Here is an 18,842-nt window from a genome sequence, read left to right as displayed (position 1 = left end):
ACCCATGCTGGAACTCTGTTACTGGGAGTTCCTGGCATGGCTTGTATTTGCATGTGCTGCGGGGAGCACTGTTATTAAACAGACTGTTAATTATTCTTCCAGTCACTTGCTGAGACAACTGATGTGACAGTAGATAGAGCTTTCTGATTCCAGGTAAAAGTGCCCATGCACAGCTCTAGGCAGCTAAGTTTTCATGCTCACTACTTTTAGGAATTACTCTTTTATGCAGAGAGGGTTTTTTCATTATAACATGAATCCATGCTTGGTTGTTTAAATTATCAAGGAACAGAGAAAAAGAGACATTTATTTAATTACACCATCATTTTTGGTGGCATTTTATTGGATGTTTGCCTCTTACTTTGGATCTATTTTGGGCCATTTCATATAGATATTTATGACTTTCTTTGTGGGTTTTTATTAATTTTTAAAATTAATTTATATCTGTAAAAAGATGCTTGATACTGTACTTTGTCCTCTGAATAAATAGCAATAATTAAAATGTTTTTAGGATTCAAAATTTATTCCTTTTTGAGACTTTCAAATTTATCTTAAAGTGGTTGTTCAATTTATTTCTTATAAAATACAGTTATGTGCTCAGCTTGTGTTAACCAAAGGCTTTATTATAATTCATGCTAGAATGTGGCAGCAAGACACAGCATCTGATAATCTGTTGTGTTTTTTTTCTTTTCCCTTTTAGGAGTTTTCATGGGTTACAGATCATGCCACTGGACTGCATTTGGATAAAGGATGAGTTTGGTGTTTCATTGAGGAGTCTTCCAACACATTTTCCAAATTACCTTTTAATGGTGTTCTAAGTGAGCTTATGTGACACAAACAGTATTGGATCATGAGTGAAGAAAAAAACTTTGGTGCGTCCCAGAAGATGTTGTCTCCTTCAAGAAGTACCAGCAGCTGCTCCTCCAAGCAGGGAAGTCGACAGGTACTTTGTCACCAAGCTGAAAGCATTGCTAAGATTGGCTGTTACTTTTTTTCTTAGATATCTGCAAATCTCTCAAACCTTGTTTTCCTGTTGCTTGCTTGTCACTTCTTGGCTTTCCTCTCTCTCTTATCTTTTTTTTTTTTTTTTTTGTTGGTAGCAGCATCTTGTTTTGAGTCAAATGCATTAAACACACATTACTGAATAGCAGGCATGTGTAAAACTGGGATGCTTACAGTGAATTTTGATTTCTATCTTATTGTATGTATGGTGTCTTTATAGTGAAATAGAGCTGCTGTAGCATCTTGGTCTCAGTGGTTTGATCCTGAAATACCAAATCTTTTCTGTTAGGCACTATTTTTGTGGTAGAAAATTGTGTAACTGCTCTGTTTATTTCAAGTTTCCAAGGAAAGGTGTGCATGGATGTGTGAAAGATAATTCATTTTTCATGAACCTGACCCAGGGCTTCTTTGAATGCCCATTTGTGCTGGTTTTTGCTGTAGAGCTGCAGATAGCAAAATGAGCATTTCTGTAACACGATGCTTCTGCGTGCCAAATGTGAAGGTTGCCTTGTTTCCTGCTAAGAAGTTGCTTCTGTTTTCTGTAAACCTCTCAATTTCAAAAGACCTGTCTACGAGTGTTTGCACCTGACAGGTGAGGCTGCTGAAGACAGCTTTGTTTGTGGGCAAGAAATGCTGACCTGCAGCTGCACTGAGAATTAAACTTAAATGTGCTCAATCCATGTTTGCAAAGTCATGAGCGAAGTGCTCAGCATAAACTTTTATCTGTACAAGTGCTGGCTTAGTGGAGCTCTTGGAAGCTGCCTCAGGCAGATATTTTAATTGGAATTGAGCATCCCAATCCCCCAAAAGCTTTGGAGCCCTCAGCTGTGTTTTGAAACAGCAGCTGCTCTTCTAGGACTTCTGGCCCTGCTCATGCAGTTGGCAAGGCAGACAAATGTCTGAACCATTTATGACTTTTGAAGTGCTGCACTTGTGAGAAATGCTGTGCATTTCTGAAATACTGAACAATAAAATCCTTGCTCTCAGGATGTCTTTTTTGTTTTCCTGCAATACTATTTTTTATATCCTCCATATGAGATTATCTTTGAAAAGTATAATTTAAAAGATTTGGTATTGTCTGTTCAACAGTTTGTGTCTATCAAGTGTTATCATTTATTATGTAAATAATAGGATTTAAATTAGTATGACTAAGTTCACTGGTGTGTAGTACAGCCAATGTAAGGAACCATAATAATGCCATTTATTTGCCCTTTCCATCTGTATATTAGTTTAAATGACAATGCTTTAGGTGTTCCATTAAGACAGCAACAACCATCTAAAGTTGTATGAAATGGTTAAGAATCCCCTAATCAAAAAAGGACTACATGTACAATAACCTTCAGGAGCTTTTGTTCATTTGTTTGGATTTGTTTTGGTGTTTGCTTCAAAATCCTGATAGAATAGTGGGATGTAACACTGTTACTGATACTTTTTAATTAAAACTGTCCTGGAAGTTTAAATGATGTTGCCAGGTGCTGTGCAGGTTAGGGAGTGACATGCAATGATTTTGATATTCTTTTCTTCATATTCCAGCTCCATGGAGGGCTTCTTATTCCTCCTTCAAACACTTGCATCCCTTGTGCTCATGGCTTGTGGGTTAGTGACAGATCTTCCTGAGGGGTGCTTTTCTCTGTGCTGCTGCTCTGATGCAGTACTTCTTTGAATCTGATGAAGTAGAAATAAGGTCTGACCATTGGGAGGGGAACAAGAGTTGGAGCAGGGTAAAATTTGCCCAGAAAAATAGCAGGATCTGAATTCTGAGCCTCTCTGAATTTCCTGCATGCAGACTTTATTGCTGGTGTATGCCAGCACCAAATAGGTGATCTGAGGCTGGGATGTGGAGGCACAGTAGTGCCAGGCTGCTGTGTCTGCTAAAGTTTAGTTCCATGTTGGAGGACTGTTTGTGGGATTCCTGTCATGCAGAAAATGAGCCACTGTGTTAGAAAGGAGTTGACTTAAGCAGGCTGCAGGACTTTGAGGGATCCACTCCTCCCTTTGCTACATTTGGTGCCCATTTCCAGCCTGATTTGGTACACTGCTGTGTGAACTGAACAGGTGAACACTTAATCCTCTTCCACTAAATTCACCTTCACTTTGAAGCCTCGTGGAAAGCTGGAGGCTACTGCCACTTCCCACCTCTTTGCTTTTCTATTCCCCTCTCCTTCAGTTACGGAAAGGGATCTCTTCCACAGAGACACAACTCAAATTCAGTTTTGTGAGGAAAGAAAACTGATGTTGACCTTCCTTAAATTTAAATTGACCTATGATCAAAAGAAGGTATGTTTTGCTAGTTATTTTTCAATCTAATATGTTAACTAACTTTTAAAATATATCCACCAGGAAAAAGCTTTGTGACAGGAGAACTGTTTTAAAAAACCTCATGTTCCATAAAAGAAAATTAAATCATTTCTGCCAATTTTATGAACTGTAACAAATGCCTAAGTTGCAGCTGATGCCAACCCTTATCCTCCACAAAGTAGGTTTCTATTTTTGGGGGTTTAAAATATTTGGTACAACTGACTGCATTTTGCACTGAAAGAGAGTGTGACACAGTCATCTGTTTCCTTCAGGGAGCTGCAACTGCAAGCATCAGCCTGAGAGCCATTCAGAATCATTACTTCATACTTTCCCCTGAAATAATTTGCCTTAAGGAGCAGTATGGTGCAGAATGTTGCAGAAAATGAGAAGGCTTTTATTATATTAAACAAAGAAAATGAATACATTTACCTAATAATGGACTTATCTCTGAAGACCAAAGTCTATGGGTTTTTTCCTCACCCATAGACTGAGTATGCACCAAGGAATGTGTACAGGGGAACTTTTCAGTGCCTATCTGAAATGAGCACCTCTAGACCTGAGAAAAGCAAAGATTTTGTTCCTCCCTTAGCCTCAAGTGAAATTTCTTCCAGGGCAGCAAATACAGTGTTGATAATTTTGTGTAGATTTGGGCCCAGATAATGATGCAAAAATCTTTTGTAGCATCATAATCTTAAAACACAGCCAATCTAGACAGGAGACATGCTAGAATTGTTAATGCCATTCATCTGGGAGTTTTGGGGGTTTTTTGGGGGGGTGTCATATTTTTTTTTTCAAGTTAGTGCCCTGTTTTGGGCTATCTCTTTCAGTTCCCTATTGTGGTGTAAGAATAAGCAAAAGGGAGTATAATCTGAATGCTTTCAGGAAATCCTTTGTCTCCAGTTTGCTCCTCTGCTATTTCAGAGGGATGAGTAGAGATGATAATCGACCAGCCTGATTCATTTGCCTTCATTTTAGAGAGTAAGCAGTTTTCTTTCACTTCTGCAGCTGCTCCCAGGAATAGCCAGCTGATGCTTTTTCCTCATTCAGTGAGGTGTCAAATCTCTCACAAAACAAAAAACCTGGTTAAGATCTGTAGGGTCTGGTGGAAAACCAAAACCAGTCACAGAAGCAGTGTTTTTGAAAAATATGAGAGTTTGTTCAGGTGGGAAAGGTTGGATTCATCTGGAAGGATGTATATGGAAGAGGACCAGATTCTGTCAATGCATCATGCCACCTTGCATCTATCCAGCAGGTCCCCAAACTGTTAATTCTGTGAGATTTTAAGAGGATCCATTTCTAATTCAACTCAGCCACCTTTATGTACAGCTGACAATTGAAGTGTGAGGTTCCCAGGGTAGAGAGGTGAGTAGCAGACTTGCCTTCTACCTGAGATTTGGCAGGGTGTCAAGCCTGCTTGAGGGGAAGCAGTGCTTCCACTTCAGATTTTCTTCCCATTTTCACACTTTTTATTTGAGAAGGCACACTCTAGGACACATTGCTCACCTGGAGAACTGTGATAAAGATTACTTTCCTGCAGGGATGTGAGACACCTTGTGTCTGGACTACAGGAGACGTCCGGGCAAAATCGGAGTTTTGATGCAGGGAACGTTGTATTCTGTACTAAAAAGAATTAAAGAACATTGTATTCTGATCAGAACTATTAACACTGTGTTTATTCCAGATGAGTGTAATTGGCTGAGCTATTTCTCAGCTGATTCTTTTCACCTCACACATCCAGTATCATGACTCTGTCTCATTTCAGGAGTCCCTTTCTTTCTAAGCTTATCCTTACAGAAAGATGAGGCTCTGTGGTGACTCATTGCAGCCTTTTTGAGTACTTCATGGAGCATATAAAAAAGACTGAGAAGGATTTTTTACATAGTGATTGGACAGGGGGGAATGGTCTTAAACTGAAAGAAGGGAGATTTAGATTAGCTGTTAGGAGATTTTTTACTGTGAAGGTTGAGACCACTGAAGGCTGCTCAGAGAAGCTGTGATGTCCCAGCCCTGGAAGTGTTCAGTGCCAGGTTGGATGGGGCTCTGAGCAATCTGATCTAGAGGAAACCGTCTCTGCCCATGGCAGAGGGATTGGAACTAGCTGATCTTGTAAGGTCCCTTCCAAACCAAGATGATCTATGATACTGTAAATCTTCCTTGACTGAGATGAAATTTCTGCTTGTCTCCTTCAATCAATGATGTATTCTGTTTATGCTTAATCAAACTTGATCCCAAAACTGGAGAAAGTTCTTTGGTTAGGTACAACACTGGAATATTGAAAAAGATACACTGTTCACTACTACCAGATTCATTCTCAGTGGAAAAATTACATGCTTGGGTACTGCAGTTTAATATATTTTAGCATGACAAGAGAAATAGCTTGCTTGGTATTTGGGCAAAGCAGCTTTAAGTTCTTCTGGATACTTTCAAGAAGAAAGAAATAAAACCATTAACACAACATTTTTCTTATCCTCACAGCTGTAGCTGTTAGTTCTTAATTAGAATTTTATGACAAAATGTGTTCCCTCATAAAAACTTTGGTCAGGACAACTGCACTTCTGATTTGTGTTGAGGTAGTACCACATCACTGGATGGTCTGGGGGGTGTTGGCTGGCAGGAGCTGCCCAGCCCCACATTCCCACTGCTTGTGGCTCATTGTGTGGTGAGTGCTGGCAGGCTAAACTCCAAGCAGGAAAGCAGAGCAGCTTACCAGTTTGGTCTATTAAATGAGGCACAAGGAAAACAACAGAAATAACAGAGTGCCACCAATAGTGTGGTGGAATTATTAGATGCTTTTTCAAAATTGACTTGCTTGTAATGCCTTATTACATAAGTAATGAGCATATTACCTGATGTAATTTTTTCCGAGTTTATAGAGATTAATTTTAAGGATTCTGAAAATGTGTAAATGAGGACAGCTAGCACATTTGCTGATTTTTTTTGGTTTGTTTTTTTTTTCATTTTTCTTTTTAAGTTTGTTTTTTTTTAAGCCAGCCAAGGTATTTTTGGGAATAATTCACTATGTATCTTACAGGGAGCACCATGAGTACTTACCTATCTAGAATAGTTCTCTTCTCCCTAATGTGCTTCATATTCTCTTCTCCCTAATGTGCTTCATACTTGTCCTTTTCTGTTATCATACTCTATGTATTAAAGTATTCTTTATCTTTTTGAAATATAAGGGGATGGTACTAACACGCACCATTTCCTGTCAGTTATTTATAATGCTACATCTGCCAAGTCCTGGCAATAAATAATTCATGAGATCTCTCATCAGAAACCTTGAAACTCATGTTACATTGTCATTTGTAGTTGTTCCATAAATAAAAGCTATAAAAATACTGTGAGATTTAGACTCTTCTGGTTTGTTGCTGTAGGGTCTTTCATTTAAGAGTTCCTGGTGGCAAAAAGAGCGATTCGCTTTTAATTAGTTTTATCTGATGAAGGGTGACTTCTGTTTTTCTTGTAGTTTCCATTTATGTCATATTCCTCATAGTACTTCCTTGGCTTTTTATATTGTTTTTAGTTTGATTTAGTTTGATCTATTTTATTATTTTCACTTTAGGGAGGCTGCATTTTACAGCAATTAGCAAATGCAAAACCTTGAGTTACTGGCATGGAGAAAAGATCTTCAGTTTTAGTGTCATATTTTTTGCTTCATAACCTACAAAACTTATCCTTTTAACAGAGGGCATTTTCTATCTCTGATGGCAAAAGGTTTTTTGCTAAATTGTGCCTATGCTATGGTTATGCACTGTGTGTATGCAGGGAAAGATACATATAAAATTCAATGAAGGATGATGTCATAAAAATTGTGTTTTGTTTAGTGGTATTGTTTCTATCAAAATTAAAAAGTATCTTATCTCTGCTGATGCATAACAAAGTGTCGAGATGGAACCTTGGTAATATTTCAACGTCAATTGGGTTTTGTCTTTTTTTCTTATAGCCTTCTTCTTCTTGAATCTCTCTTAAAAATTCAGTTATTTGGAAGAAATAAGATCTACATTTGGATTTTCTGTTTAAGCAGGACAGCTGGGAAATTGTAGAAGGACTCCGGGGAGCAATGAATTGTACCCAAGAGCCACAGAAGCAGGAGGGCTGCTTGCTGAAAAAGAGGAAATGGCCTCTGAAAGGCTGGCACAAGGTAGGAAAGGAATGTGCATCTGAAAGCTTGAGTGGGACTTATTTGGTGTGGTTTTCTGACAAAAAGGTTACATAAAAGCAGAGAAAGTGTTCTCCAGAGAAATGGAAGCAGAGAGGATGTGTTTGTGCTGTTTTCCTGATTGTGGCTTTTTCTTTTTGTGTGTGTTTTGTTTGGTTTTAATTCTCTGCATTTCTGTTACAGAGATACTTCTTTTTGGACAGAGGGATTTTGAAGTATTCCAAATGCCGAGCTGATGTAAGTGATCTGAAACCCTTTAAGGCCATTATAAAGTAGCAAGTATCCAAAATAACAAAAATTCCCTACTGTTGGCAACGACAAACAGAGTTTTCAGTAGTTCTAAACAGTAGATTGAGAGGGGAAGAAATGCTGATTTCAGAAGGTAATATTTATCCTTTTGCTTTCATCTGGAGTGATTTTGGTTTTACTTTTTACTTTTTTGCAGATAGAGAGAGGAAAACTTCATGGCTGTATTGATGTTGGACTTTCTGTCATGTCTGTAAAGAAATCAACAAAATGTATAGATTTGGATACAGAGGAGCAGATATACCACCTTAAGGTAGGTCTTCAAGACTGTAATGACCTTGCTCCCAGACTACTGCCATTAGCTCTGTAGCTTGGAGCACTTTTTTTTATAGCAAGAGGTTTGTCAATTGCACTAATAACTTTTTAGTCTCATCAGATTAGTTTGCACTTAATAACAGGAGAGGTCTTATTGCACTGTTTTAGAGCCCAGAATCAGTAACCCTGTTCTGAACAGAAACTTTGAAGATGCCTCGTGTTTAGCAGTGCTTTTTTCCTTTCTTGCACAAATTTTTTTATTTTCAGTATCTTCATCCTTGTCTTATCTATAAGATGTGTTTTCCGTGGTCAAGTACGAGGATTTATACTTGTGGAACAAATTGTTTTGAAAGCCATGAACAAAATCAAATTTCTGTTTGTAATTAATTAAACACTGACCTAGCTTTAACTATGGCAGTTAAGAAATGGTAAACATGAGGGGCTTTATTCAAATTTTAAGGGTTTTTTTAATCTGTAAGTTGCTCTAGTACTGTGTTCTGCATCGGAAGGCATAATTACTAACTGTAGTTTCTTTTTTCCCTGACTTTATCTTGTGATTGATTTTCTGTCATGCCTAAGCTCATACAGTGTGCATTTTGGTAGGAGCATCCTTAAAAAAAACTTTCCTGATACTTTGCCAGTAAAGGTCAGCTAGGCTAGCTGTCTGATGAGCACAAAATTCCATCATTTCTTTGTTAGTTATTTCGAATGTGAATGTCATCCACCCTGAAATTTTGTGCAGGTGAAGTCTCAGGAGCTGTTTGATGAGTGGGTAGCAAAGCTTCGCCACCACAGGATGTACCGCCAGAACGAGATCTCCATGTTTCCTCACGACGCCAACAACATTTTCTTCCCCGTGTCTACTACCACGGACTCTGTCCCAGGTTTCTGTGACTCTGCACCAGGTAGAAAGGTAATAGTTTTTATTTATAAATAATGAGCTTCCATAAGGAAGTAAGTTAGTCTAATTTGTGTTCATTAAATAAAGAGCGTCATGGAAGTTGTTGGTGGCACTTAAGTTACGTTGTAAAATGTCAAGAGGAAAATTTATTATTTATTGGTTTACACTCAAGCAGTTTCCTTTATGATGTTGTTAAATTTTTAGTAGTTTTTCACTATTTTAATCCAGTAAATTGTACTTTCACAGTGAATTTCAAAACTGTATATTGAGTTAGAATCCTCATAATTTTTGGGACATATATCAGTATTTGTCTGATATGTCCTGGTGATTATTAGTCACAGAAGAGCACCCAGCTAGGTATTTTTTTTCCCTTCAGCATTTTGCTGTGTGTCTTTAGCTTATAAACCCTCTCCCCTTTTACATGAATGCAGCTGACTACTTAACTAAGGAGTATGTAGGAATTATACAAGAACTATTATACAAGAAATTATATATACAAGGAATATATATTATACATATGTTATACTATTTATATATTTATATTATATAATATATAATACTTTATATAATCATATACATTAATATTTATATTTATATATTTATATAATGTGAATTTATATAGTAAATTATATATTTTAATATATTATATCTAAAAGAAATTATACTGGAAGACCACTATTTATATTTTAACTGAGGCAGAAGCTTCACTCAGACCAATCCAAAGGCTGTGCTGTGGGTGGATATGGGGTCTGGATAGGTACAGTCAGCAGTGTACTTCTCTTTTGGTAAAGTCTGTGAATTAGTTTCACAAATGGCCTGACAAATGCTCAGTCCAACCCCATAAATTACCTCTTTGCAGTTTCATGGAGGATGCTGTGTGTTCTGTGCCTGAACACAGCCTCTGTGCCTTAAGCTCTCTGTACGTTGGCTGGCTGACCTTCACCCAAAGCAGCTCTTCTGCTCCAGTGTAGAATCACTGGTTGCTTTTGAGAATCAAAAAAAAACCACCACAAAATTGTTCTGTGTTACTACAACTGAGATGTAGTAACTGTTTCTGTCAGCTCCAGAATGACTCCTAAGCAGTGGTGCCCTTCTTGTTCTCCTTCTGCCCAAGGCTTGCTTTTCCCTGGTGGAATTACTTTATGATCTGAACGGGCTTGTTCACCAATACCCTCAGTTCCTCACCTTATCCTGTGAGTGAGAATGAGTTGTAGCAAACACAGCTGTGTGTCTGAGCAGCTTTTTGCTCGTGGTGGAGCAGGAGGGGGTCAGTGTGAGTGGGCAGCTGAAGGAACAATAGCTCACCCTGCGGTAACCAGGCCGCTCTGCAGAGAATTGTCTGCAGCACCTCGTGTGCCAGCAGCAGCTCCAGGGCTCTGACAGCCTGCTCTCCTGACAGCCTGCTCTCCTGAGGCACTGCCTGCCAGGGAAGGGCAAGTCTCCCGTGGACATTCAGTTATTTTCTCCTGAAAGACAGCAGGGATAGAAGCAGGGGAGAATATCAAGGGCAGAAGTGGAACATTGCAAAGTCTGTGGTATATTTATGCTGGTGCCCTCAAAAAAAAAAAAAAAAAGCAAACCCAGAAACCCACACCAAAGAAACCTCTGTGATCAGCATATCTAAAATCTATTGCTTACTGTCAGGAAACTAACCATTTCTTCTTTGGCATGAAAGGCTTTAATTCAGACTATTAATCCAGATTTGCACTGCAAAGAAGCCCTACTTATTTTCATGTGAAAAATAGAAGGGGATAGTTCTTAAGCTGCAGTTAATCACCTTAGCTGTGCTCAAGCTAAATGGAAGTCTGCCAATTTACACCAGCCTTAGCTTGGTGTTAGTTGATATCACTCCAGCACTTAGGTTATTTTGAGAAAGATATATCAAGTGAAATTTGAGTTGCATTTTATTTGCTTTTAGCAGCACCTGATTGGTTTCCACATTTTTTTTTATTGTTGTTGAGAGACAGGTGTAGTTATCTACACATGTTTATGTGGAATTCCTGGATTCTAAAGCTTAACTGTGCTGATCCAAAGCAAAACTATGAAAACTGGAGCTACACAAGCTCTCTCTTGTCTGCTTCTTGGTAGTCCCTACTTCCTTTTTTCCTCATGCTCACCTCACTTATGTATTTGAGTTCTGGAAAAACTGGTTAGGTGAGGCCAATTAATGAAGAGATAAACGTGAAATTTGTTCACAAAATGCCAATATAATTGCCCATCATTAAATTCAGTTTACTTGTGCTTTTAAAGATGCTGAGATTATTATTTGGATATATATATATGTGTGTGTATATGTACATGTCTAAATATATGACTAAAGCTGGGACAGCTTTATGTAGGAGTAAGCCAGCTAAGCTGCATTGATTAATTTAAAAGCAAGTGTGCTTACTGATGCTTACTGCTATTGCATACTGACAAAATACCAAATGACATTACATGGATGGTGCATTTTATTTTATTTTGAAACTCAGATTGGTGGTTATGCTGTAAACTTAAAAAGGCCAACTAAGAAACGTGCAGCTGAGTGAGATGTAGATGAAGTTTCTTATTAATAGATATAAAATTAGTACTACTGGAGTTCTGATATCAGGTGAGCAGGGGGTTGTAACAAAGTTTGTAAATTGTATGCTTCAGAGAAGAGCCAAACAATTTAGTTGGCTTTACTCATAACCATAAGTAAAATGGCTGTGTGAAGGCACTAGGATGAAACAGTTTAAAACTGATTATTAACAAGATGTTGACAAAGCATGTGATTTGTTTGTGCATCTTCCTACCTGGGTTTTTTTGCAAATGAAAGGTTTAGTAAGATGTACAAATAATTAGGTATTTGAATGGCTATTATTTGTAGTTAGGTTAGAGAAGAAAACAGCATAGTAATAGTACTATGTACTAGTACTGGGTAAAAATTTCTTGCCATTGGAAGCTATATAATTATGCTCCTCAGTTAGCTCTTATGCAGAATTTCCATCACCTTTTGGAGCATCTGATGATGAGTACTGTTGTAATTCAACTAATGTGGAAATGTTTACTGAGATGTTGTCAAAGGATAGTTTTTACCAAGATAAGGTTTATGGCCATCCCTGTATTAAGGACTGTTGAGCTAAATCCATGCTGAAGCCTTTCAAACTTGTGTAAAATTTTAAATGACATCTAGCGTCAAAATTTTAAATGATATCTTGTTTTTACAGTGAAAAATAGCATTAACAAATGTGTTTGTTACATCTTAGCTACTTTTGGGGCTTCTTTGGGAAGCGTGGAGGAGGAACAGAATGTCTGAATTTGGTCCTCTTCAGATATAGTACTTTAATTATTTTACACAATCAATAGGTTGGAAGAGACCTTCAAGATCATTGGGTCCAACCCATGTCCCAACACCTCAACTAAACCAATGCCACATCCAGTCTTTTTCTAAACACATGGTGACTCCCCCCACTCCCTGGGCAGACCATTCCAGTACTTGATCACTCTTTCAGTAAAAAACCTTTTCCTAATAACCAACCTATATTTCCCTTGGCACAACTTAATTCTGTGTTGAGTTGACTTAACTTATGCATAACTTTGCTCTTCCTCAAAATTTAGTTTTCAGCAAATTTTCATGGTTCCTTGAGTTTTTCTGCTGTTTGTGGACAGCAGTTACATTAGTTATCATGCCATTGTGCTCAATGACTATATACGTAGTCCAGATCATACACTTCTTCCCCCTCCATGTAATTGATGCCTTCAGTCCTTGTCCATGATCATGGTCCTCAAGTGCTGGTTGTCAGAATTTGTGCATAAAACATTAAAATGTTGTGTGTTAATACTTCACTCGTTCTTCTTTGGAACAGGCAGGCAGCTTGACCAAACAGAATTCAACGTCAACTGGAGGTAATTTGTCATTTTCTTTTTCAAGTAATGAGTCAAGGATTTCATCTTGGCTACAGTCTTCTGAAGACATGGAAAAATGCTCAAGAGGTAATTATATTTTAAGAAAATTGAAAGTAGCCTAATATTTTCCCTAGTTTTCCCTTAACAATGAGAGTATTATACACTAAGTAGTCATTGCTGTTAGAATTTTCTCTGAAACTGGAGGCAGGAAAGATGTGGTTGTCGATTAAGTGGTTACTCACTTTTTTTTTTCAAAAGAACTGGTAATTTTGGAAGTGGGGGTATCAATTGTGGGCAGCTCTTCAAGAAGCCAAGAGCATTTCAGTACATTTTCTTTTATATAGGAACATCATGTTCAGTAGTAAGATTTGAACATCCAAAACATAGTAACTTAAAAAGCACTTAGTCTTTGTACTTCAAAGTCACCTTCTGCTTTCATTCTTTACTAAGAGCAGGAAGATCTTTCTCATGTTGGCAATGTCTATGTGATATTTGTTTTTTAAATTTCTACCTACCAATGAGCTTTGTCTCTAATGCAGAGGAGACTCACCTCTAGGTCTGAATGTACAATTCAGTGTTGATGCCTGTGGCATTGTTACCCTCACCATGAGGAGCTCTGACAAATCTCAAACTGCAGAAATTATCACATTATTCTCATTTTTCTGCATCCAGCTAGGAGAAGATATCATAAGCATTATACACACCACATAGATGCATTTCAATATTTCGAATTTAAACTTGACTATAGGATACAATCATTTTATCCAGCAGTCTAATGCTTTTAGTCAATGAATAACTTAAGCTAGCTGCAATCAAAATAGGATTAACCTCCAAAGAAAGAAAACTGTCAGTGTGTCTGTTACTTTAGGGCAACTGAAAACATTCTCTTGTTCCAAACAGACCTCTCCAACTGTCACACATATTTACTGGAAATGAACCAGCTGTTACAGAGCATGGATGTTCTTCACAGGACATATTCAGCGCCTGCTATAAATGCTATGCAGGTTTGTTGTTTAAAAACAAAACCAAAAACTATTTTCCCTTTCAATTCCAAAAAATAACCCCAAATCCTAAAGAATTGAGGTGTTTCTTAGCGTTATTTGATTTATGGCAGTCTCTATTGCTTTTGTCCTGTGTGTTGTTAAAAGGTTGGACCTTTTGAAAGCCCAAAGAAGGAAAAGAGAACACACAGGAGGTGGCGATCCAGAGTTGTTGGGAAAGAGGCTAAAGGAATGTTACAGGTACCTTCAGTCCTTTCAGAGCCCACCTTCCTCCAAACCTTAGTTATTGATCACTTCTTGGCATGACCACTTCAAGGAAATACGAGTCCTTTTTAATAGAGTCCTGTGTTAGCTCATTTTAAGTGGTAATATCTCAGATAAAACACAAATGTGATGTCATTGATACCTGCAATAAATATGTCCTGTTACCTTCAGACACTGGTTGTGTTTTTTACCCATTGTCAGTCTTCTCTAATTTGTAGGGGTTTTTTGGTTTTTTTTAATGAGTACAGATTTTTGCAAATTCCCTAGATAGCTTTGTGCACATTTGCATCCAGAGGCCACGTGATTAGATACTTATAAGGGGGGGAAATAACCTAGCACATGTAACAGCTCTCAATGGGCTTGTTTTTTTGAGTTTGGCAATCTCCCATTATGGCACCTTGGGTGAAGTTATATCTCTGGTTTCATTTGCCAGGTGTCATCCATTCAAAGTTTCAATTGATAATTGACAGTAATTTTTTTTCATTTTTGGTGTCTCCAACATGGAATCCAACTGGGTACAATAAAACAAGATTTATTTTTTTTTGTTTATAAAAACATCACAAATTACTAATCCTACTTACAGGTGCCTTCAGTATTTTCTGCCCCTATGAGACTGCATGCTTCCAATCCAAACTTATCTACAATAGATTTTGTAGAGGAGAAAAATTACTCTGATGGCTCTGAAACATCATCAGAATTTACTAAAATGCAAGAGGACTTATTTCATGTTGCACATAAAGGTAAATGAAATTGTCTTTTATAAATGGTTTTATATCATCCCAGTTTAGATAATGACTTCTGAGAATGCTTCCTGTTTATTGTTTAGAAAACACCCTTCCTTTAATTTCCTTGAGGAATTACAAGTGTTGAGATCTTGAGTAGTTTGAAAAAAGGTGGCTTAATCCCCACTTTTTACAGTTTTTATTTAATAGAAAACTACTCCTTATTTTATGTGCTAAAAGCCTAAATTGTTTTATTTGTTGCCAAAAGGTAAATTACCTAAAATCAGCTGCTAGAAATACAGCAGACGTTACTCTCTTGTGCTTGCACGCATATTTGTGCATATGGGCACATTTATGTTTCTATATTCTGTGTGCTTCACTGTGGTTCAGAGTCAACATTTGTTGGTGATGCAAGGGTTGCTATGGTAGTAACCTATTTTTAGTGAATACAGGAGAGTAAATCATGCAAAGCAGCCAGAGGGGGAGCTTGACTAGAAATATTTCTTCCCTCAAAATCATTTTTCATTTAGCAATGCTTTGTTCCATCACCCTCGCACCAGAAACATTTTTATTGTTTAAGTGGTCTTGGTGAGGGAGGCACTTAAGCATTTATAGCTGAAAGGCTTTGGGAGGATTGGCTTCGTCCCCTTTGGCACAGATAATGGTTGATGGTATCAATAAGCATTCTTTGCTTGCTGCTCTTCTTTGGTGCTGATGCATCTTGATTCTGTTATGTAAGGAATGTATGCAAGTAGTAAACTTCATAAAGCCAATTATAGTCAAAACTGACGTATGTTTTCCTGAAGAAGAGAAGAAGTGAGGGTGGAATGCACTGGGAAAAGCTGCTGTTAAGCAGAGCAAAGAAATCACCTACTCAAGATTATCTTACTGGAATTGCCAGACAGAAGGCAGAAATGATAGAAATTTTGGTTAGATTGATCCACTCATTTGAAGGGACAATCAACTTTGTCGTAATGACTGCAGAATCATTTTACTAAGAGGATAAAGAATTTTTCTCTGAAGTTACTTCATAGCACCCCTGTTCCAAGAAAAAGTAGCGGAGAAACCTCTTGTGTCACTTTTTTGATACAAATTAAATACAATGTTACATCAGTCATTTAGTAGGCAGAAATTCTTGAAAAGTAAAGTTAGTATACAAAATTTGAAATGCCATTGAAGGTCACTGAAGATTCTAGTCATGTTATCTATATATAAAAGAAAGCCTAACAGAATGGATCACAGTGGATCCCTCCCCACCCTGTGATACTGTTAAAGATTTTATTTGGATAGCATAAGAATTAGCTTTGGTAATGATTTGCAGTATTGGAATATACCTTAAGAATAATTTTTCAGAAGACCAAATTGGGTCACATAACTACTCAGTGAAATGATGAAGATTCAGGTTAACTCAGAGTGGATGCTTAGGAGAGAGAAGTGTTAGGAATTTCTTGTTTGCCCTTCTCATGCATCCATGCTCAGATTTTCTATCATCTTCATTTCCCTGTAAATGGATTCATTTTTGCATTGGCAAGTCTCATGGCTGTATTACAGGGCTTGATTAGGTCCTCAGAAGTCCTCTAATGCTCCAGTCAGATGAGTGTTGAAAACCTACGCCAACAAGTACTGCTCAAATAAATTTTTATTCCCTGTGGTTAAAGAGAAGATGCAATGTCGTAGTGGTGAAAAAAATTCTAAAAGTGCATTTCCCCTATAAACCCCCCTGTATTGATGTTAAAATTGCATGATCTGTTGTCTGCTTTAAATGTATTGGGCTGGTGATAGTGCCTTGGGAAGGAACAGAAGTAGCAGCACAGCATGCACATCATTCAGGATCTGACCCTTTGAGTCACTAAATCATCTAACAAGCTGAAATTTCTCTATCACAGAAAGAGATAACAAAACATAATACCACAGTTGACTTGCTTGTGGGGAAACTACTAACCCTATAGCTGTGGCACAATATGTGTTTTAGCTGCCTTTTTTTGATTATTTTTTTCCTATTTGATTTTTTTTTTCCTTTTGTGCCTTCTTCTCCCCCCCCACTGGAATTTATAGAGGAATATGGAATAGACTCATGACCATCTGAAGATTCAAGCTAATTGGGAAACAAAAGCAAGTGAAGAGCAGATGTGGTTAGTTAGCTTTGTTGCCATCTGTCACAAAGAATCAGAGTAATTTTGGCTGTGGCTAATACAGTCAACACAGTAGCCTTTACCATAAACATGTCTCCTACAAAAAATCTGCCCTATAACCTTGATTAATATTACTTGGTTTTAGTAACCCACTCTGGATCTCTCGACCTAAATTCTTGCTTCTGTCACCATAAATGATGCTTTATTGGAGTTTTATGTAATTGGTGTGTATACAATTGGCTGCTACTGTTTTTAACTGTCCCTTTTTATGAAATGCTTCCAGTTTACTTCACCTTGAGGTCAGCTTTCAGCACCATATCTACAGAGAGAGAAAAGCTGAAGCAGATGCTGGAGTACGATGCATCCTCATCTCCATCTGCACAAATAGTGGGCTTGAAGAATGCCTTAACATCTGTAAGTGACATGTTGAATCTCACAAAGCTTCACTGTCATCAGATACTACTTTTAAATTTTAGAGTAGTTAATTTCTGTTTCTTTAGTGTCAGCTGTGTGCTAAAATTTGCAGAATTTAATCACAGTAAGTTATTCTAGATCACATTTTTCAGAGACTTTGCCAAATGTTAAAGGTATTGTCAAATCATTGGAGTTTGATAGATGCCTTGATTTAGGTATGTAGTCTAATTATATAATTTGAGATGGAGAATCAGAGGGCTGCTCTGTGACTATGAATCTGCTTTCTTTCTGAACATGCTACTACTCACTCCTGATGGGTTGCAGGTTTCCTTTTCCTTTTCTTTACCTAAACAGCACTCAAATATTCTGTATATGACTCGGCATAAAACAAAGGTGATGGTGGCAGCATGCACTCAGCTGTCCCTTCTAATGCACTAGAGCTTCACCATGCTGCACCAAGACACTGCAAAGCAAATTCAAGTACAACTTGTTACATTGACTTCCAGCCTCAATTATCTCTCACTCCTCTAAAAGCAGCAATGGAGCTATTAGGGCAGAGTTCTAAATGACAAAAGATTGTGCTCTTTAAAAATGTGGGGATCTGGTTGGTGTGCTTTATGTAATTGGTAGAGATCAGAACTTTTCAGCTTGATCATGCTTAAAATGACAACAAGACTGATCTGATTCCAGGGCAATAAGGGCAATCATTACCAGGGTCTTAAAATTTCAGAGTTTATTACAAACACCACATCAGGGGCAGGGAAGACTCTCTGGCACTGATCAGTGTGATGTAGATTCTCTCTAGAATTCTTTCAGTATGAAAACTTCCCTTTGCTTTAGAAAAGCTGCATGTGATCACAGTTTTTAAGAGTATGACATGCCTCTTTGCCTGGACATCACAGAGGCTGTGATGTCTCCACAGTGTTTAGAGAAAGTTGAAGTTCTGTAACAACTCATTCACTTGCACTTCTTTTGTTTTTGGCTTTCAGATTTTCCACTTATGATATTTGAATAGGTGACTTTTATTTTTTCAGTGTTACTTGTTTACCATTTTGTATCAGAAAACCACTTTTACGATTGCTGAACTTAGTAAACACTCAGCTTAGCATGAATTATTTTGTTTTCTGGGCAGTGAAATGTGGTTGTCCATCTTCATCCTGTACATGTCTAAAAAACAATTCTGTTAAGTTTTATCTGATGTTTGATCAGTCTTGTAGCCCATCCAGAAGTCATCTGTGAACCTTGGCTGTTTCAGCAGGGTAATCACCTATGAGGGCTCTTTTTAATCTGCAGATCTGTAAAGTCTGTTTTGCCTCCATCAGCCTGGCAGTGGAAGAAAAATGAGCAGCTTTAAAGTGAATAAACCACCACAAAACTAGCACATCTGCCTCTGCTTCCCCTCATTAAGATGGTAGCCTTGACCTACACACATTCTAAGAAAAGGAAATACAGAATGGGAAAAGATACAATATTTCTGGTTTGGGGCGGAGGAAGAAGCCAGCAGAAAGAAGAAAACATTTTGTA

General features: G+C 37.7%; 1 protein-coding gene across 5 annotated transcripts in view; it reads left to right on the top strand.

Annotated features, from left to right (window-relative positions):
- Positions 1–18,842, top strand: part of OSBPL3 (oxysterol binding protein like 3) — an 89,008-nt gene that overhangs the window by 42,573 nt on the left and 27,593 nt on the right. For 3 of the 5 annotated variants that reach the window (XM_064704502.1, XM_064704499.1, XM_064704500.1), the window contains 10 exons: positions 698–940; positions 7,319–7,438; positions 7,640–7,693; positions 7,902–8,015; positions 8,760–8,930; positions 12,746–12,872; positions 13,686–13,789; positions 13,934–14,026; positions 14,634–14,790; positions 17,188–17,318. In XM_064704502.1, the coding sequence (XP_064560572.1) occupies positions 848–940; positions 7,319–7,438; positions 7,640–7,693; positions 7,902–8,015; positions 8,760–8,930; positions 12,746–12,872; positions 13,686–13,789; positions 13,934–14,026; positions 14,634–14,790; positions 17,188–17,318 (1,164 nt within the window). In that variant the 5' untranslated portion in view covers positions 698–847. The remainder of the gene's footprint in view (positions 1–697; positions 941–7,318; positions 7,439–7,639; positions 7,694–7,901; positions 8,016–8,759; positions 8,931–12,745; positions 12,873–13,685; positions 13,790–13,933; positions 14,027–14,633; positions 14,791–17,187; positions 17,319–18,842) is intronic. The other 2 variants (XM_064704503.1, XM_064704501.1) reach the window with 1 other exon arrangement.

Source organism: Zonotrichia leucophrys, chromosome 2, assembly GCF_028769735.1.
Source record: "Zonotrichia leucophrys gambelii isolate GWCS_2022_RI chromosome 2, RI_Zleu_2.0, whole genome shotgun sequence".
Classification (NCBI taxonomy): domain Eukaryota; kingdom Metazoa; phylum Chordata; class Aves; order Passeriformes; family Passerellidae; genus Zonotrichia; species Zonotrichia leucophrys.
Note: the sequence above shows the minus strand (reverse complement) of the source record. Positions and strands in the feature narration are given on the sequence as shown.